The 20,586-nt window shown below is 52.0% G+C and overlaps 1 protein-coding gene across 2 annotated transcripts in view; it reads right to left on the bottom strand.

Annotated features, from left to right (window-relative positions):
- The window catches only part of WDFY4 (WDFY family member 4), a 248,632-nt gene that overhangs the window by 659 nt on the left and 227,387 nt on the right, over nt 1-20,586 (bottom strand). The window contains exons 53-61 of one of the 2 annotated variants that reach the window (XM_070782345.1): nt 19,842-19,933; nt 17,798-18,010; nt 15,094-15,241; nt 13,781-13,965; nt 12,708-12,866; nt 8,462-8,641; nt 6,491-6,673; nt 4,418-4,505; nt 819-930 (exon numbers count right to left, since the gene is read on the bottom strand). In XM_070782345.1, coding sequence (XP_070638446.1) covers nt 819-930; nt 4,418-4,505; nt 6,491-6,673; nt 8,462-8,641; nt 12,708-12,866; nt 13,781-13,965; nt 15,094-15,241; nt 17,798-18,010; nt 19,842-19,933 — 1,360 coding nt within the window. The remainder of the gene's footprint in view (nt 1-818; nt 931-4,417; nt 4,506-6,490; nt 6,674-8,461; nt 8,642-12,707; nt 12,867-13,780; nt 13,966-15,093; nt 15,242-17,797; nt 18,011-19,841; nt 19,934-20,586) is intronic. The other variant, XM_070782347.1, reaches the window with a different exon arrangement.

Here is a 20,586-nt window from a genome sequence, read left to right as displayed (position 1 = left end):
GTTATGGCTTTGGAAGCACTGAGGGGATGCACCCAGGCGCTGGGGCTCTGGGGAGCAGGGCAAGACCCTGACATTTTCCCTCCAGCGTCTTTGGGTGTATCTCCTATCCTTTGAGCTATGCAGCCAGCCTGGGAGGCAGAAGGAAGGGCAAGTTCTTCATCAAAGAATAAGGGCTCAGGGCCTTCTGTCCCTTCCCATACGCCCCACCCTAAGCCACCCCACCTCAGTCTGGCCTTCCCACCACAGCAGAACTCAGGTGCCCCATTCCAGGGCAGGAGGGGAGAAGGACAGGGCTCCTGAAGATCTGGTCCCCTGAGACTAACTCGCCTAGTGTGTAGGACAGACTAATGATTCTAAGTTCTACCATCGAGTAATTGTAAAGAATAAAACAATGCTGCCAAGGGTAGTATCTGACACCCATCCATTCCACGTTGGCTTCGAGCCCTTGAAAGGCATTTTTGTAATGTAGGATAACCACCATACCAAACGTTACAATCATCAAGGGACCTCAGGGAAAAAATCCCTCTTTAGGATAAAATTACAAGTCAATATACTTTTACCTTCTGGATTTCTTTATGAATTCGTAGATATTCAAGAGAGTGAGAGGGACAAAGAGACAGCAAGAATATGTGTGTTAAGAACCATTTCCTGGGCCCTGCATGGCCATCTTGCTACTGTACATGCTGGGGCCCCCTGGGTTCCTGGGTCCCTGGAGTGAGGCCGCCTCCCAGGGCCCAGAGTCCCGAGGGGAACAGCCAGGGCTTCCTAGGGGCGGCACAGCGCCCTCTGCTGGAGGCTGGGCGCAGCCAGCTGGTTACCTGGACACGGCCAGAGCTGTCACTGCAGAGTTGGCCTTGCTGGGTTTCCCTGTCAAAGCCACGCTGACGTCCAGCTCTCTGCAAAGGGCAAGATTCTTCTCCCACCGGTGAACTATGAGGAACGTGCAAGAGGACAGTTAGAAAACCCGAGCGGTTTCACACACACGCGTGTATACATCCACACGCAGGGCCGCAAACACACACACATATATTTATATTTGCGGTCAGCAACTTGTTAAATTGAGGGGAAAATATATTTAATCTTGGCCTGTGCTGTTGCAAAAAGGGCCGTCCCAATTTAATTTGCAGGCTGTGACGGTTACATGTGCTGACGCGCTGCGGTATGCATTGTGTACCAAATTGGATTTGTGTATTATTGCTTTCTAAATTGCATGCCTAGTTCAGCACAATTGTTCATCAGTGTTTACTGGCTTTATGCTTAATAAGATACTCCACAATACCTTGCTGCCAGGATGTAACGCAGCCTGTAATTGCCTAGTAAAAATAAATTACATAAAGTCGGCATTATCAACTTACCTAAATCCGCTCACGCCATGACCAATAATTAAATGCTGAGAATGTTTGTTTTCAAAAAATAGAGCTCAATGATTGCTATTTCACTCATTTTAATGACTGTATTTGGGGACAGACGGTAGTTCCTTCGTGGAGGGTGAGGTGGAGCGACCTCAGTTGGGTCCGCCACCGTGAGGTCGCTTGGGTGCCGTCAGGGCGGTAGCGACGCGCTGTCCCGGCTGACCCGCTGGCACACGGCTCTGTGCTCCAGGAAATGCATGCGTGTGTCATGTTTGTGCATGAGTTCCCAAACCAAGCTTTTCCCACGGACTTTTTGTGTACCGGATTGAGCCCAAGTCTACTGAGTGATTCCTAAAATAAACTGAACTCAACTGGGTTGGTCTTGGCTGCAAATGACAAATAAATTCCAGGCAGAAATTAGATGGCATCTGCGCACAAATGCAGCAACCCCCATATCCTCAGTACCCTCAGAGAACTCCTTTCTTGCCTCTCACGGTATTCAAGGAATGCAGTAACAGACACACCAAGAGACACGCGCACGTATCTGTGTGTCAGCCGAGGACTAGTCCCCTTCCAGCAAAACGGTTCTAGGCAGTATTCGGAGCACAGCGAGCCCCGCAGTTGCGTAGGTCCACAAGCCTGCACATGGATTTGCTGACTCTAAGCAGTGGCCTGGCCTGACTTTCACGAATATGTCTGTGCCCTTGGGTCATTTCATCCGAAGCCTCCTTTGAACTGTGACCACAAGTAGAGCAATCAATTCTTCTTGGCAGTGGTGACCTCAGGCTGGTCAGGACAGACAGCAGATGGACATGGGCCTGAGGCTCCCGTCCGCCCGACACCATCAGGTAAGTCCCCTCGTGCCATCGGCCGGTGTGTTAGGGGAGAAGTCTCCTAGTAATCCGAGAAAATGATAACCATGGCCTGCGTTTTGTTGAGGAGATCTTTGTCTATGGGATTAGTTTTCTGTCATCTGCTTCCTACAAGTTAGGATGCACAGGAAGTACCTCTATTGACAGAGAGGGAAGCTGAGGACCGGAGAGGTTGCAGGAGACAGAGCTGGGTTTAGAACTTTGTTTCCTGATTTTCATCTTGCTTCTCATCTCACTAGACCCCCTTCCCAATGAGCACAACCTTCTCGATCCTGAGTGGAAACCGCAAATCCATTGGCACTTCCAGAACCAGTGGAACGGCTCTGAGATGCCCTTCGTTCATCTGTCCCTTCATCCATTACCTACCCATGCAGCTAACACTCTGGCTCAGACACCCACTTACCAACCATGGGCTGAGCTAATGCCTTTAGCTTATCAGAGCTCAGTAGCTTCAGAAGTGGTCAGCTGAGCCCGAGACTAAGGTGGTGTGCTCTCACGCTGGTATGCCACAGGACACGTCATGAGCAGGCGGAGAATAAGAACTCTGTTCTAGCTCTCCTCCAAATGGGTGGGGGCCGGGGAGAGAGTTTGGCCTCTGTCCTCCAAAGAACTGTGAGCTCCTAAGAATGCGCAGGACTCTTTTTACACTGTGATGGGCTGATTCATTGTGGTCCCAAAGGACCCTAGAGACCTTAGGACCAGTGAACTGAATCCCAGGGGCTGTAGAGTCTTGTGAGGTCACCATTCTGGGTCAGTCTATGTTCCTGACAAGGGCATCGTCTGATGGCATTATGTTGAAGGAAGGGATTCCCATGTAGATTCCAGGACCTAGCAGGGGCTCAGCCAATGCCCGTGTCTGCTTGTGTGGACGAAGAATCCACGATTCCGTGACTAAATGAACTGAGGAGGTATGGAGCACATTTTAGAAATGAACTAAAAATGGCTGTTCCCTGCAGAAGACAAGTCTCCACAATCCGGAAAGTTCTCTCTAGTGGATGATCATGGGTCCCGGGATGCAGAAAGAACCAGAAGAACCCATGATGACAAGAGAGAGGCCATGCAGGCCTCCCAGGAGTGAGGTTTGTCTGCGTTCGTCCTGGGGGGATGGTCTGGCCCTGGCCAAGGAGCTTGCTCTGGGAGTGGGCGTGTCTACTCTGGGGCAGAAATGAGAGCTATGGTGGTAATGGCTTCGGGCCACTTCAGGCCAGTTGCTGAACTGCTCCGTGCCTCAGGCCCCTTCTCACCCAGGCATCGTAGTATCGTCTTCATGGGGTTGCCGTGAGAAATAAGAGAACACACGGAGGGGTGAATGGTGGAAACTGCTCCCAGTCAGCTCTGTCCCTCCCAGCTCTGTGAAGGTGGCCCTGGTGGCGCTGATGCCAGAGGCCACGGTGACAGAAGTGAGGTCAGATTATCTTACTCCAGGCCCAAATGCTACACCCCAAAGAGGGCTCTGCTGCAGAGCGGCGGCTCTTGAGCGGCGGCTCTTTTACTCTGCTGATACCGGCAGTCACCTGGGGACTTGTCAGATATGGGAACTCTATCCTTCTCCAATCTTTTCCTTGAGGTTAGGACCCACATCTAAATGTTCCATGAGCCTCCTGGGCCATGCTGATGCAGACCAGCCTCAGACCTACTTTGAGGAAATTGCCGTGGAGAGTAGGGGCTGCTGAGTCAGGGACAACAGGGCAGACTGAGGCCGATGGAGCCACTTCCTCGCCCCGGGACACAGCAAAGCCATCCCTGCTCCTGTCTGCAGCCTGGCAGTCCAGGCCAGTGGCCAGTTGGATGGACCCAGGTCCTGGGCTGGGGAGTTTAGCATTTAAGAGTCACCCAGGAAGATGGATAGCATCAAACCAAGCTCGGCTGGGTGTGGCCCCTTCTGGAGCTCGGCAGCCCCGACAACCACCACCAGCACTGTTCAGAGGCCCGAGGAGCATCCCAGAGCCAGCTGGTCCCTGAAGGGTGAGGCTGGGCCTCAGTGGGGCTTCTCAACATGGGTTCATGCTCCACCACCAGCTCACAGAAAACTGTGCTCCTGACCTGAGATCTGTCAACAACCCAAGAAACTCACTGTCTTTCCTGGTCTCTGTAGGCCTGGCTGGAGCTGCAGCTCTCGGCAGAGGAGAGAAGAGGGGAGGGAGGGCTGAGCGAGGCAAGGGTGCCCCCGGGAACCAGGAGCATAGCAGTTACCTCTGGGGCTTGGAGATGATGGAGCCCATGGCTCCTCCGGTGCTGCCTGCCCGGGAACGGACATCTTCACATCTTCAGTCTTCCAGATCTGCCCAGAACAGAGAACATGCCGTGGGCTGGGGCAATGAACCTGTCCGCAGGCTCGGGGCCGTCCTTTCCTCCACACCTGGGGGACCCTGACAGGAGGGGGCATGGCCCCATTTCCCTTCTGATGTTAACATATTCTCAGCATAAAAGCCTGCTTAGGCTTCAGTTTGCCTGCAGGCAAGTTTGGCTGCCGTAGACGGGATGAGTTCCCTCCCCACCCCTGGGTCGCAGGGCACCTTCCCCCACCTCTTACCTGCAGGGACGAGACTCAGCAGTCAGCTCACTGTCATTTTACTTAACTAGTGCCCGCTTTGCCTGCCACCATTCCCAGAGGCCTCCTTACACCCAGCAGCACGACTTCCCGTCCTGTCCGAACGGTGCCAGATCTGTGGCGAGCGCCCTCAGGCTGACCACACACGGCATCTCACTTGCTGAGCCTGGACTTTCTTTCCCCGCAGGACAATGAGCAGCCTCCTGTGCAGGCTGCTGTGAGCGCAGCACCGGGTCTAGCCCAGCGCTGGGCCGCCCCGGGAGCTCAGTTAGCGCGCTGAGTGGACAAGAGCGGAGCGCCTGAAGACTCACGCTCCCGCTCTGGGGGCCCACGAAGGAGGTGCAGCTGCCCCCAGCCAGCCGGGCTCCTCTGACTGACCCATAGGGCAGACTGCGGCCCACCCCGCCCTGACCCTCATGATCTCCTCGTGTTTTAGCCAGCCCAGGACGCCCTTCCCTCGGCAGAGACCCTGTGCTCCTCCAGCCCACAGACGAGGCCCTGCAAGGGGACTTCCCAGCGGGCTCTCCTCGGTGTCGTCTCTGCCGTCCACGCACCCTGACCCCTTAGCCTGCATGGCCTTCTCTGTACGCCCTGACTTCTCACCCTCAGGGCTCGGCTGAAACGCCACCTCCTCTTCTGGAAATAAATCCACTCTCCACTTGGCCCCCCACCCTGGTATTCATTCTGCTTCCTGAAGCATCACTCTCTGATGATTCTCAGACTTTGGGAATGGAGGCTCCTGGAGGATAGGGCTGCATTTCAGCCCTGCTGGCTGGCCCACGGTGAGCTTTCACAAATGCGTATAGAATTCAAAGAGCATTTTCTTGAATGCCTCGAGGCATGCAACTGACACTTCCTTTCAAAAATTGTGGAATTCAGATGGCAGTTTCTTGAGTAAAGCTCTTAATCATTCCTCATCTTATTTATTCCTCCCTCCTCGCTGTCAGTCTCAGAAACGTCACCTGCGTTCTGCTCCTCCCACACTATCCCTCCCACCCCAATGTTTCTCCTTTACTGTCTTCTTGGTTTCCTGATGGTTTCTCTCCCCAAGGCCTTCCTCAGAGCATGCATGGCGCTCTTTGATTATCCCACTCTTAGCATGAGACACATATGGACACTTTCTGTTTGTCTTTGTTTTCTAGCATATGACATCTTGAGGACAAGGACTCGCTTATCATTAATCTCTGGATCCCTTATGTATGAGGTGCTTGGGACAGAGCCAGAGTTCAGTGGATGTTAGGTGGGTGGATAGCTGGAGGGACAAATAAGTGGACAGATGAGTAGATGGAAGGATGAATGCAATAATGAAAGAATGGATGGATGAAAGGAATAGTGGATGGATAGCAGTAGAGAGACAGCTAAGCAGCTGGAGATGGGTGGATGGATTATTGGACGGATGGATAGACCAGTGGGTGAATGGATGAAAGGATGGCCCATACGTCCCTTGTCAGTGATGAATTATCTTCTGATGCATTTGACCATTCAGCTTTCATAACATGACAGTAAGTATTTTTTAGTTGTTGAAGTGTATGTTGTATAAAATTTTACGTATTATATTAATATTAAAAACCCCTTGTCTTTGCCCTCACATGCTGCAGGGACCTGGTCTGGAATGTTTAAATGCGGTCTGCAGATTCGACCCTTAGAAGAAGTGGACAGAATGGAGATGAACACAGTTCTTGTAGCATGCCCTATTCCACCCAAGGCACACCTACCCGGACCATGCCATCCCGACTCCCAGTGATGATGACATGGCTTGTGTCCCACGCTGGCCCCTCCACCGCGTAGCAGCAGGTGATGGCTCCTTCTGGGCCCCAGGCCGTGGTAATGCTGGCCAGTGGCTGTCCGTTGACATCCCACAGGGACAAGTGGGCTCCCGCACAGGAGACGATGGTGCCCTGCAGCAGTGAGACGGGGCTTGACTTCAGGCTGGGATCACTGCCTGTCCATCTGTCCAGTCACTCAGTTGCACACCCAAGCGCCCTCCACCCGCCGTCTTCTGAAGACTAACCAAGGCACTCCCAGGCGTCCTAAGACATCCACTTCTGCCCGGTGACTCAGGCCTGCTGTGCTTCCACACAGCGGCACATTCCTGGTTCTTCTCATACTGAAATCCGGCATTGGGTACTGCTTTCGCCAGCACAAACTGACTGGCTCACCCTTGGGACTCCTCCCACAGCGCTCTCCCCAGCAGCCTACTGACTGGCATAAAAGACCCAGCCAGGGTATCATCCCAGGCCTGGACACGGGGTCTACACCTGGCTGGCCGGCCCCACCCCTGTGAAGCAGCTTTGGACGACCCCTGGTAGGGGCAGGGAACAGGGGCTTGAATGACTGCATGTATTCATAACGTAGGGCAAGGTCTCCTCGGAGGGAATTTCGGAGGAGAAATTTCCTCACTGCATCTCCTGAAATGCTTACGTCTGAGTGTTCGTGCCTTAACTCCTTGTCTATTTTGTGTCCAGTAGAGTTGTGGTCACTGTCACCAAGGACCCACCAAGGACGCCAAGAGCCATCTGGGGCTCTGCCTTGAACCTTGCCCTGACCACAGGAGGGATGTCGGGAGCTCCACGCCCTCTGCAGTGCCCGGGGCTGAGCGCCATCATGTCCCTTCCGGAATTGTTTGGTGGAGTCTGCCTGAGGCCCATGTCTGATACATCTCTGCTCAGCACCCAGCCAGCACTTTGGAACTCAGTCAGCTCCAGGACAAGGTGAGCCAAACAAGCTGTTGTCCTGATGTCGGTCTTCTCTAAGGGCTGGGGACATCATTCCTTATGAGTTTATTTTCTTCCATACCAGAACTTGGTGCTTTCCCTGTTACATCCACCCATTCATCCCTTCAGCAACATCCATCCATCTACCCACCCACCCTCCATCTGTCCACACGTTCATCCCTCCAGGTGCCCACCCATCCATCCATCCATCCTCTTTTTCCCCATCTAATGTTCTTCCTGGATTGAGGCCCACTTGGAGCATCACTTTCAGCCGCAGTTAGCAGCGGAAGTCTCCTCCATGACCTCTTTCTCCTCCTGTGATACAACTGCTCAGCCTACCCGTGCTCCAGGCCCCTCAGCTTTCCTATCAGCAGATGCAGAGCCTCAGAAATCCCCACACCCTATGATGAGGCTTCCAGTGTAGAAGCTCCACACTGGTATACACACATGTATATACGTTATACACAGTGTACATGTATATACTGTCTACATATATTCTCACACACACACACACACACACACACACGTGGCAGGCTTCCTGACAGGCCTGTCTTTGGTAGCCAGCATGCAAGGACAAGCAGAGGTGTTTCCTGACTTGGAGACCAGAGGTGCTCGCCAAGCTCACGCTGATTCGCAGTCAACTGGCTGGATCAGTCAATCAAACCCAGAAGACCCCTCACCAAAGCCAACTTCCTTCCCCAGCTCCCCGATGCTCATGTCAGAACAGACACCTCCCACCGGCCCACCTCCTTGAGGGAAAAAAATAAAGAAGCAAAACATAAAATCAAGACCAAAATTGAGATTGTTGATGGCACCACTCTGCCTGTGTAGAGAATATCCCACATATCTGGGGCCTCTATACACTCTGGGGTGGTCTTTGCCCCTGGGTTTTCTCAGGGGACTGTCCACCATGTCACCATGAAGAATCATAGACATGTTGAGGATACACACATTGAGAAAGAGGAGGCTCACCGAGACGTCGCTGATGGCAACAGCAGATACGCCGTCCCTGTGGGCGGGCAGGCGGGCTACGTGGGTGAGGTGGTCCAGGTCCCACAGGATGCACGTGCGGTCTTGCGAGCCACTCACCAGGAGGCTGAAGGTGACTGATGCTGCCAGGCACGTGACAGCCTGCGTGTGTCCGTACAAGGCCTAGGGACAGGGTTGAAAGTGCAGGTTATGAGAGCGGCCCTTGATCCAGTCACTCGGGAGATACTCCACGCTCCCTTTTCCTGTTGGGCCCCAGATGCGAGAACAGAGATTCAGAGTGATCCAGTGACTGCAGTGTTTGTCGGGTGTGTGTGTGTGAGTGTGTGTGCGCGTGTGTATTCACGGGTGTGTGGCTGGCTTCTCAGAACCATCCCTTTCCAGGGTTGAAATCCAGAGGGGGAGAGTCAGTAGTCCTTTTTATCACACTCAGACGGAGACCCATCAACTCCCTCGTGCTCTCTGCCCCCCATGTTGTCTTGCAATCTGAAGCGGCTGCTGGTCTGCCGTGTGTGGTATCCCAACCAGTGGCTCAAGTATCATCTGGGAACTTGTCAGAAATGCACATTCTTGGGCCCCTCCTAGGTCTACTGAATCAGAAACTCTGGGAGTGGGGCCCCCAAACCTGGGTGTTCACAAGCTGTCCGGAGAATTTCATGCATGCTCAAATTTGATCATCACACTAAGGGAACCTCAGAAACACGTGTGCTGGGAGAAGGCGGGGAAGTCAGGTCATAGTTTAAAAGGTTTGACTTTTCAAGTCCAAAGGATCCACGTTCATATCCAGTCTGGCTGCCCAGCAGCCGGTGACTCGGGGCCTCAGTCCTGGCTCTCAGGTTGGCCTAGGAGGATAGTGGCTTGGCTGATGGATAGTTATGTGTCCCGACCTGGCCAGAGGCCTTGCTTCACACAGACATGTTCCTGGGGGACTAGGGATGCCTCCCAGGCACACTGGGATCCCTGGCCTGCTGCTGCTGGCTGTGGTGTGGTTTCCATTACAGCTGCCAGGCCAGCCTGGCGTGAGAGCTGGCATGCACACACATGCCTGCTGTCCTCTGCAATCAGCCTGAGAAGTGCAGAGTTGGCTCTCTGAAGCCTGACTCTCCCCTCATCTGGCGGTAAAGCTCCACCCTCAGGACTGTCTGCCACTCACTCATTGAGTCAATGAGGTTGAGCATCATGTTTCAAAGTGGTCACTTGGCCTGGTCACAATAATTACAAGTTCAGCTGCAGATTCCCATCTGTGCTCCATGGATCCTAACATGGCACCAATCTGATGGATGTGACCCATGGAAGAAGGCTGGGGTCACCTCAGGGGCTACTTGCTGCTGCTAAGTTGCTTCAGTCGTGTCCGACTCTGTGCGACCCCATAGACAGCAGCCCACCAGCCTTCCCCGTCCCTGGGATTCTCCAGGCAAGAACACGGGAGTGGGTTGCCATTTCCTTCTCCAATGCATCAAAGTGAAAAGTGAAAGTGAAGTCGCTTGCTCAGTCGTGTCCGACTCTTAGCGACCCCATGGACTGCAGCCCACCAGGCTCCTCTGTCCATGGGATTTTCCAGGCAAGAGTACTGGAGTGGGGTGCCATTTTAGGGAGGTGAAAACTGTCTGAAAGAAGAGAGGAAAGCAGAGGGCTTGACAGGAGCTTTCTGGTGGTTTTCCCAGAATGAACTCTGCCTAATGGCTAAGTTCTGACTTCCGGGGACAGGACAACTCCAGAGCGTGCAGGCTGGGGACCCAGGTATGAAGATGGGGCATGCAGAGACATCGGCTGGGAGCCCAGTGCCTGTGTGAGCTGTCTGTTACTGGAGCGGGGCCTCTGCTTTCTTGGGGGAAGCGTTGGAGAGGCAGGGACCACTGTGTTCGTGGGCACTGCCCACCTCTGTAAGCCTCTCACCAGGCTGGAAGCTAAAGCGCCTGGAGGCAGTCAGCACCACTCCCTATTTGGAAAGGCCTGGGAAAAAAATGAAGGAGGACAGCAATTTTAAACGTTCTCCATTGGCTCTTCTGTTCTCAGAATAATACCTCTCATCATGGCCAATTAAAATAGCTCCACTATATCACCGTATACCTAACTAAAGTAGCAAAAAATAAAACACAAACCTCTGAAAATAATTCCCTGTTCTGGATATGTTGTGCTGAAATGGGCATTCCTGACTGTGGTGGCACTGTGAAAGTACAGAGCCATTATAGAAAGCATTATGTCACTGTTCTGTAATTCTGCTTCTTGAAATTTGCTATAAGGAAATGATTAATCAGAAGCAAACAGCAATCTAAGATGTTTTCTGCAGCACTATTTAAAATAGGTAAAATTGGAAGCAATGTAATTGTCTAGTTTTGGAAGAAACGGTTTATTAAGCTGTGGTACATTGACATGAAACAATTGAAATGTAATTTTATGGAGACGGAATAAAATGGAACAATTGAAATGTAAATTATAGAAACTGTAGAAAAGCGGAAACAATTTGATAGGCTGGGTGAAAATGGAATCAACGTATCTACACGATGATCAGAAGGATGTAAATATGTATATCTGAGGATCAGAGCATGTAAGGATGAACATTTTCATATGGATTATAGATAATCATTTGACTTTGAAATATGTCTTTCATGTTGTAATATTCAGAAATAAAATACTTAAAAAAACTGTTAATGAAACTATTTAATGATGACTTCTCTGTCTACAAGTCTATAAGTAAGGGAGGGACCCCTTTCTCTGAGGGATCCCCAAGGCTGTGTTAGCCTCTTTGGGTAAATGATAAAGTACTTTATTTCACTTAGGAAATAAGAGCATGTGGGATTCCCCCACCTTTTTGTCTTGATTTATAGCTAGGAGAGGATGATGAATTACATTTTATACTGTCAATGCTGGGGCTTTTACACTGCATCTTCACCACTAACCAGGACCTTGGAAGGGCAATGGAGGGGGGTCACTTCCCTGGCTCCCCAAGGTGTCTTTGGGATTGGGCTGGATCCCCTCATCCCTGGAGTGATGCCTGGGAGAGGTGGATTCTCCATCCCCATAACAGGTGCACAGTCTCTCCACGCAGGTCAGGAAAGTGAAGATGTGAAAAGACAGAAGGCTCTAAGCCTGGCTTGGGAGGACTTCCCTGGAGAGTCTGGGTGAAGGCAGCCCATACTCGACCTGCACAGCTGCCTCTCGGTAGGTGCCATGGTCTCTGCAGGACTAACCAGCTCCCTCAGCACTGACCCTCGAATTCCCTCACCTCACGTTTGTTGAATGTCCACTGCTATGTACCATGCATGTGCTGGGGGTGGTGCCAGGGAATAAGGGCAGGCTCTGGGGAGACCCACTGACTAGTAAAGCATCCAGAGAAACCCAGCATCATTTCGAGTGTAACATGTCCAGTTTGGGAAATCTGGTCAGTGGCAAGCCTCGTATGGTTAATATTTTTTTTTTTTTGGTCACTTTGGGGCTGTATGGATCACTAAAACACAGATGGAAACATGAATTGCATTTGGAGATGGAAGTGTCTCCTAGAGATATTCTCCAGCAACTTCAAGTGTATGCAGGGGAAAGCACAAGGCTTAGAGTCAGATTTAAATGCAAGTCTGGCCTTTCCGAGCCTCACATTTCTCATCTGAAAGTGGCACTAAGGGTACCTGCTTCCCAAGATTACAGTTAACATGCAGAACCTTAAGTGAGCGGTCAGTTTCACTCTGTTTCTTATTCCTGGCAGCTGTGGTTTGCGAGGTAAGACCAGACGAGCTTTCTGCCTCCTGGTCTCTTGCTCCTGTGTCTGCCACAATCACCCCTATTTGGAAACAGTCTTTTACTTTCTGACTCTATGCTCTTGGACGAGGCACTTAACTTCTTTGATTTGGTTTTTCACCAGTGAAGTGGGGATGATAATGATTCCTATGACAGGGCAAAATGAGGAGGTAAAATGAGGCTGTTCACGTAAGGTGCCTGTGAAGAATGCTAAAAAACATCTCCCAGTGCAAAGGCTCCCGATTTCCTGGCCCTGCTGTGTAGGCAGCGTCTCTCGCTGAGGCGCAGGTGTCCATGGAAGCACCAGCCCTGTGTGCTCGTCAAATCCACCCGAAGACACGAAACTGCCCATGAATGACATGGACCCGTGTGCCCTCTGCGCTCTCAGCTCCCGAGAGAGGCAGAGCTCTCAGCGCTTGGGAGCTGGAGCATGCAGACACCGAACCTGCCAGAGGTGCTACACCTCCCCTGAGCCAACACCCCTGTGGAGGTTCCGTACCTGCTTGAGGCGCAGGCCTGTGGCGCGGCCTTTGGTCATGCTGAGCTCCCAAACACACACCACGGCGCTGGTCCCGGCGGTGATGATGGTCGTGGGGGACGGGCATGCAGCACACAGACAGCGGCCCCAGGCGGCCAAGTTCTCAAACGTCACCAAGATCTGCGGGAGATGAGGCAAGCGAGATGAACACTGGCGCCAGGGCCTGCACCGGGCAGGGAGCTGGCACAAGGCGACGGGGGGATGCGGGCAGATCTGGCTGCTTCCACCGGCCTGCTTGTGTGCCGTGGAAACCGAGGGTCAGGCCATTTGTTCAAGAGAAGCCCTGGTGACAGGCTGCCCGGGTATGTCTCCAGAGAGCGCCTACACCCAAGGAACAGGTGGGAAGAGGCAAGTAAGCAGGAGGGTTTGGGGACACAGCAGACATGCCCTGTGAGCTTGGGAAAAGCAGAGCCCACTTTCAGGAGGTGGGGACATCTGGGGCCAGTTTCGCTGGCTGCCTCCTGCAGGGGGGTGGGGGAAGGCTAGGGAGGGGAGGGAAAGCTCGGTGAGCAGGGAATTCATGCCACGTGCTAAGGGGGGAGCGGAGCAAGGGCAGAAAACAGGGCCAGAGGCCACGTCAAGAAGGTAGAGAGGAGCGGATGGCCTCGCACAGGCGTGGAGGACCAGTAGCCCAGTGGCCTGCTCCTGGCGGCCTGCAGAATGTTCAATTTGTGCCCTCTGAGTCTGAGCCAGAGGAGGGGCCAGAGGGGCCCCTAAGACTTTCCACCCAAACTGAGTAACCACCTGGGCCTTCTCAATGCAGCCAAGTGACAAGCCAGCAGCAGAGACACTGCGGACGTGGCAGCATGTCCACTTACAAGCTCGACTCCTGGTAACACGGGGGAGGCTTAGCCCACCGGGCTCTTGGCATGGTCGCTCAAACCCTCTCATCCCCAGGCTGGGGGCGCGGGCACGTGGAGGAAGTGGGGGTGTGGGCAGCTGTGGCTGCTTTGGCCCGCCGGTCTCCCGACCACCTCTGCCGCAGCCAGCAGCAGGCCGAGGCCCTGGGGCCACCCGCCCCCGGCACCACTCACCTTGTCAGAGCCGTAGCTGCCCAGGCAGCAGCTGAAGTCGTCAAAGCCCCAGCTGAAGGTCCTGCTCCAGTGTGGGGGCAGCAGCATCTTGTTTGTCTCCACGGCCAGGATGGTCTTCTCCGTAGGAACGATGTGGCCGATGGCTCCTTTGGGGGATTCCGAGCCTAGGGAGAAGAGGTACATATCTGCTCCCCAGTCAGTAGGGAGGAGCTTGTTTGTCAAAGGACGATACCTGCTTTAGCTGGGCCCGGAGAGGAGCCGTGCAGAGCCCACCCAGCCAAGCAGGAGCCTCTCCTTGTCCTGGCCCCTTCCTCCTGGGCCTCCCTCTAGGGGCCATGTTACCTCTGGCCCCAAGCTGGGTCCCCGGGCCCTGGGTCTCTCCCCAGACTTAACACATACATGAAGTGTGGGCCATGCAGGTCTTTAGTGTCTCTTATGGGCTGATGCCAAGGGAAGAGAAACCGAGGCTGGCAGGGCAGACCGCACAAAGCCAGAGGAGCCGGGGGCAGGGCTCTGTCCTTCCCCACCTTCCAGGCATCACGTCTAGCAGGGCTGGAGGTGCCAAGGACACTGCTCTTGGATTCAAGAGAAAACCCTGACAAGTCTGGCCTTATACTCCTTGGGGCCAGAAAGCTGTTCCAGGTAGACTTCCCCAGAGCAGTGAGGCCCCAGGGTGGATGTCATACGCACCCAGTTCCTCCAGGGGCAGGGCTGGGACCTGCCCGGGGGCCGTCGGCCTCAGGCGCCTGCCCCTAGCTGGTGGCTGCAGGCCCACCTGGGTGGTAGGAGCAACAGCGACTGCGGGCCCCAGAGTGGGGGCTGCCATCTTGAGCTGTTTCTTCTAATAGTTTCCCTTTTTCTTTATAAATTCCCTGCAGGCCCATCCATCTGGGCATCAACACAGAATTCTTTAATAGCAGCCATTTGAGTACTGCAAAGAGCAAACCCCTTTAGCGGCCCTTCTTACTTTCACTTTTCTGGAGGCGAGGAGGGGTCTGTGTGTGTGTGTGTGTGTGTGTGTGTGTGTGTGTGTGTGTGTGTGTGTATTGATAGGGGTGTGTGTACATGAAAGAGACAGGAGTGTTTGTCTCAACAGACAGGTGGGTCTTCAGAAGTCAGGCTGTAACAGAGGTGGCCCCAGACACTTCCAGAGCAGAGGCCTCCCCAGACTCCTGATGTGACTGGAGACACAGTTGGGCAGTCAGACCCCAAGCCTCTGCCCCAGCCTGCACCCCTGAACCTCCAGAAGAACACCAGTCATTGAGGGACAGCTCCAGGACACGACACCACCCAAAGCAGGACCAGGAGCTCACCTTTGACGGTGACCTGGGAGGGCCTCAGCGACTGCAGGCTGTACAAGAAGGGCTGCGGGTGCCCGGGCAGGCTGGCAGGCGTGGAGACGTCCTTGCCAGGGGAAGGCTTCCCTGCGGCAGTCCGGGCCGGATGGGGTTTAGTAAAGAGCTGCAGAGAGAGGCAAGCAGACAGACACGCGCCATGCCGGTCGTTAGAATAGATGGACAGAGGGGAGCCGTCCTTGGGCAGTCCCAGCTGTGCCTCTGCCCTGGGCGCTGCTGGGGCTGAGCTTGCTCCTGACCGAGGTGAGCTGAAACAGAATCATCTGGTTCAACCTTTGGATGTTGCAGGAGAGGGGACTGGGGCTCAGTCAGGGGCGGCTACTTTCTCAAGGCCATGGTGCAGGGCTGGCAGAGAACTCTCTTGGAAGCCAAATCCGTCCTCTTCTCCAAGCTGCTTGAGCAAGTGATGAGCCCCCTGAGGAGCCTCTGGTCCCTGGGAGAGCTACCTTTCCTGCCAAAGGGTCAGAATGACCCTCTTTCCTCCCTAGATCATGTCTCTCTGCATTTGCTTGAGCTATTTCTCATATTTTCTCTTTTTCGTTATAAATCCTCTGCAGGCCCATCCATCTGGGCATCAACACAGAGTTCTTTAATAGCAACCATTCAAGTATTCTAAAGAGCACAGGCAAACCCCATTAGCGGCCTTATTTTCATTTTTCTTAGAGCTCTCAAATTGTCCTTAATGCCAAACTTTTGCATAACTGGACACAGTCTGAAGTGCAAGGCCAGGCTGCCTGGCAGAATCCTCGGTGCTGGGCTTGAGAATGCAGCTGAGGCCTGCTCCAGCTCTCCACCCTCCCTCCCCGACTGGGCTCGTGCTAGGCTGGTTTCTTCAGCCAGCAGCACAGAGTTCTGCTTCCAGATGGAAACATCCGTGGCGCGCCACGATGGGGGTGGAACTGGCCGTGGCTGGGCTCAAGGATGGAGGTGGGGCTCAGCAGGCAGCCCCGGGATCTCTGAGGAGCCTTGGTACACCCCTGGACCAGATGCTAGACTATCTAGAAAAGTCGGGTGGGTGTCAATACAAACAGAAATCACATGATTTTTAAGTGAGCATTAAAGAACGTTCTTCATGCATATTAGACTAACGAAAGCACCGGGCTGGACCTCGTAAGGGCTTTCGCAGGCACAGCCCCTTGGAACAGAGCACGGTCCCAAAGCGTTTGATCTTGCCTTCAAGCTGCGACCCCTGGGGAATTCTAACTCTGACGATTGTTTTAGAAATATTTTTTAGAAACTCGTATTGGGTTGGTCAAAAAACTCGTTCGAGTTTTTCCGTAAGACATTATGGAGTATAATATCTCATTACTTAAAATCAGAATTTAAAGAGTGTACATTCCATGATCCTACTGATATTAACATATTTTTGCTTGTGGACTACAACTTCAAATTATTTATTTCTAGAATAATATTTTTAAAATTAAAGAAATGAAACCGTTTAGCTACTCTAGCTTTTTTCCTGAAATTCTCTCCTGTCTACAAAGCCTTCCTTGGCCAAACTCACATTTGCAAACTCACATCTCCAAGTCACCCTCAGGCCTTTCCACATTCCCCTTACCTAGGAGCTGCGTGAACCTGAGCATGTCACAATAAGGCCAGATAGAAGTGATGTTATTAGATGAGCCCACCCAAGCCTCATGGTTACAGATGGGGAAGGCTGTTGCCCAGGATGGTCTCGAGTTGGCTGGGCCTATGTATTCATTTCCTGGTGTGGTTCCTGACTGCTTAGGCTGGGACCCCACAGTCCATGGGGCCATGCTTCTGCCTCCAAATGGTTGTGCTCACGGAAAAACATCTCTACACCAAATGGGAGTTTGAAGATGAATGGGGCTGGGATCAGCTAAATAGGCCACAAGATGTCATTGTGAATGCACAGTGTCACATCTCTGCGGGACTGTCCTGATGCAGATAGAGCTGGTGGAGCAAAAGGCCCGGGCACCCTGGGGGCAGAGCTTGGACGCTTTCACAATGGGGCCAATACGATGCAGTTTTTGGAGCCGGCCAGATGGGACAAGGGCTCACTGCTGACACCTGCCAAGGGTGCAAGTGTGGGCAAGTTATTTATTCAGCCTCTCTGAGCCTCAGTTTCCCGATCTGTATCATCCCCGTACTCAGAACTTAAGAGAGGATTCAAGGAGGGAATCACACAAATTACATTTTTTGAATGTTAATCATATTTCAGACGCTTTCATGCACTTGGTTAATCTTCACAACAAACTTATATAAAGAATTAAATACTGTGTATTTATCATAGTGTCTATCACATGGGTCACAGATGGATGTAGCCTCCATCATTGTTAATGATATCATCACCTCCCTTGACATCAATGGGTTACAGAGAGTTAAACCTTGATATTAAAGTCCCAGAAGAAGAGAGTGGCAGAGGATGAGATGGTTAGATAGCACCATGGACTCAATGGACATGAACTTAAGCAAATTCCTGGAGATAGTGGAGGACAGGGAAGCCTGGCATGCTGTAGTCCATGGGCTTGCAAAGAGTCGGACACAACCGAGTGACTGAATGACAACAACAATTAAAGGCATAGGGAGGTGACTGCAGGCCATTTTATCTCTCCAGTCCTCACCTACTCCTCACTCTCTCTTCCATCCAAACTCACCCTGCATACACTCTTTTGAGAAAGTAAGACAAAAATCATTGTACCTGTTTGGGCACCTGTCCAAAGTTGCTGACGAACCCCAGGATGGTGCTTCTGATCAGGGGGTCGCTGATGCTGCTGAGGTCCACTTTGTCGCCATAGAAGTAGGGATGGAAGGTGTTAACAGCCTCCACTGCGGCTGACCCCTGCTGCTTGTACCCAAAAATGAGGTCTATCCAGTGGTGCAGGTTGGCGCTGACAAAATCACTTTCCAAAGCCTGGAACCAAAACCAAAAAGCGTGAAAAGCACAGGGGGCTCATGGACTCATGGGCCCTCTGCCCAGATCAGGAGGGGGTGTGTGGTTCAGGATGCTCTCTCGGCACGGGAAATATAAGCGATGCCTCCCCGGGCTGGATGAGCACTAAGCAAGATGTGCGGTCCCTCTAAGGACCACGCAATCCTGCCTCAAGCTAGTGGCCCATCCAGTCCACAAAATAACCATAAGCAAGAGGAAATGTGGGCCAGTGTTTGGATTTCTGGTTCACCATTCATTTCTGCTGAGTAGAGCCCAAATCCAAAGCTTGGTCTCCAGAACCCAGAGACAGTCATTTGGAATTGGCTGGGCTCCCTGTTGATGCTGGCTTGGGAAAGCCAGGTCATCTGGGCTTGGTTAGTGTTCTGATGCATATGACCATATGCTTTTGGGAAGGCCACACGTGGTAACGCCATAGGAGGTGTGATGCCTGCTGTGGCTGAATTTCCAGAGGCAAAGGTTAACCAGGGAAGAACTTTCTCCTCACCAAGGGAGAAGGAGAGGGGAAGACACAGCTTTGTTACTAGTTAGGCCTGCCCTCAGGTTGTTTTTCTTTTTTAGGTATAATTTACATACAATAAAAATTTCCATAAATGTGCAACTTAATGTGTCCTGAAAATTGCATGCAGTGATGCAATCAACAGTATATTCAAGATACAGAATATTCGTATCAACTCAAAAAGTTCTCTTCTCCTTGTTCATCTCTTCAGAACGTGGTGATTCCTGATCTGATCTGCTTTCTGTCCCTCTTCTTTACCTTTTCTAACATCTCACAAAAATAGAATCCCATAGTATGTATCTTTGGGCTTGGCTTCTTTTGCTTAGGACACTGCTTCTGAGATTCATTCATGGGGCTTCATGTATCCATTATCTGTCCCTTTTTATTGCTAAGTAATATTTCATCATGTGGGGGTATCGTTTGTTTAACCATTTATGGTTATAGGCATTTGGGTTGTTTCTGACTAGTATAAGTAAAACTGATGACTATTTATGCACAAATCCTTCTGTGGACGTGTTTCCATCTCTCTTGGGCAAATACATACAAGTGGAATCGCGGAGCGACGTGGTAAGTGCATCTTCGACTTTACAAGAGTTCTTGTTCAGAGCGGGTGCGCCATTTTCCCCACCAGCAATGCGTGGTGAATTCTGGTCGCTCCACGTCTTTGCTTGACTCTTGGATTTGCAGTAGTTTAAAATTCAGCCATCTTCGCGACCGTGTGGTGGCATCTCATGGTCTAGTGTGTGTTCCCCTGATGACTAGTGATGTTGAACATACTGTCACGGGTGCATGCTAATCCAGGTATTTGATCCAGAATATGTGTCCCCTGATGACCTGTGACCTGTACCCACTTCAGTCTTTCTGGGTCATAAGCCAAGTCCTCTCTGGTCCTGGCAAATATTTTGGCCAGTGGGACCCCCTTGAGGCCTCCGGCCCCTCTCTGATCTAAACTGGGCAATATGGTCCAGGGCTTGGTTTTGACTGTGGGGTTGGCTAAGGGCACTGACTTGCCCTCCACCTAATAAGAATCTGAATTTGCTCCCCTCATGAGTCCTACAATAAATTGGCACAAGGACAAAGCCTAATGGATCTCTTAAAAGAGCCCAGAACCCAAGCTTTTTCCTGCAGACCCAGGGCATGGGGCCCAGTTCCTTCTCTGAGTTCTCTAGACATAAGAGACTCAGAAGTATTTATCACAGCCCTCCACTCAGACAGAAAGCCTCTATGGACATTAAGGGCACACCGAGGTCCTCACTCAGGATACCAGGGACTCTGCCGTGACCCCACGCAACTCACTTGTCTGTGCAGGCTGATGAATTTCCGGGGGTCTCCATCAGCCCAGGGAGGGAGCTGAACATCGCCCAGTGCTGTTCCGTCCTGCATGCAGCCTGAATAGGGTGAGAGGCAGCAGGTTTTTGGGTAAATGGGAATCCACACTGGTGAGGAGTCGGGGTGTGTGAACACTGTGCTGTCCAGTACTGGGATTCCTGCATAGACCGCACTGCTTCCTGTCTCCTCTGTTGGAAGGGACCCCACCCTATCTGCCTGAAATACTCCTCGGATTCTAAGCCTTTGGGCCTCCATAAGAGCCTCCTCGCTTCCAAGCAGGGCCCGTGCACAAAATGGTTGGGTCATCATTGTTGGTAAATTTCCCTCCCCTCTCTCTATGCCTTTTCACGGAGGTGCTTTTTTATACAGCGCTAAAACAGTAAGATAAAACAGTAACAGTAAAAGCTATTGTGTTTTGAGCATCTCATTCTATGCCAGAGCTTGGCACACATCATCTTATTGACTCTTCATTCAACTCGATAATTTACGCATTTTCTGTACACTTTTAAAGTGAAGACAGAAGGTTTTCAGAGGGAACTTCCCCAGACACCAAGAAGAAGAGCCTGGATTCAAGCCCGAGTCTCCATCCTCCCCATTAGCCACACAACCTTGAGCAAGTTGTTTAATGTCTTGGGAGTCACTTTCCTACTTATTACCTCCTAAGCTGGCATAAGGATCAGAAGAGAAAATACAATAACATGCTTAGAATCGT

Source organism: Bos indicus, chromosome 28 (assembly GCF_029378745.1).
Source record: "Bos indicus isolate NIAB-ARS_2022 breed Sahiwal x Tharparkar chromosome 28, NIAB-ARS_B.indTharparkar_mat_pri_1.0, whole genome shotgun sequence".
Classification (NCBI taxonomy): Eukaryota; Metazoa; Chordata; class Mammalia; order Artiodactyla; family Bovidae; genus Bos; species Bos indicus.
The sequence above is the reverse complement of the archived record's forward strand: the minus strand, read 5'-3'. Positions and strand labels throughout refer to the sequence as shown.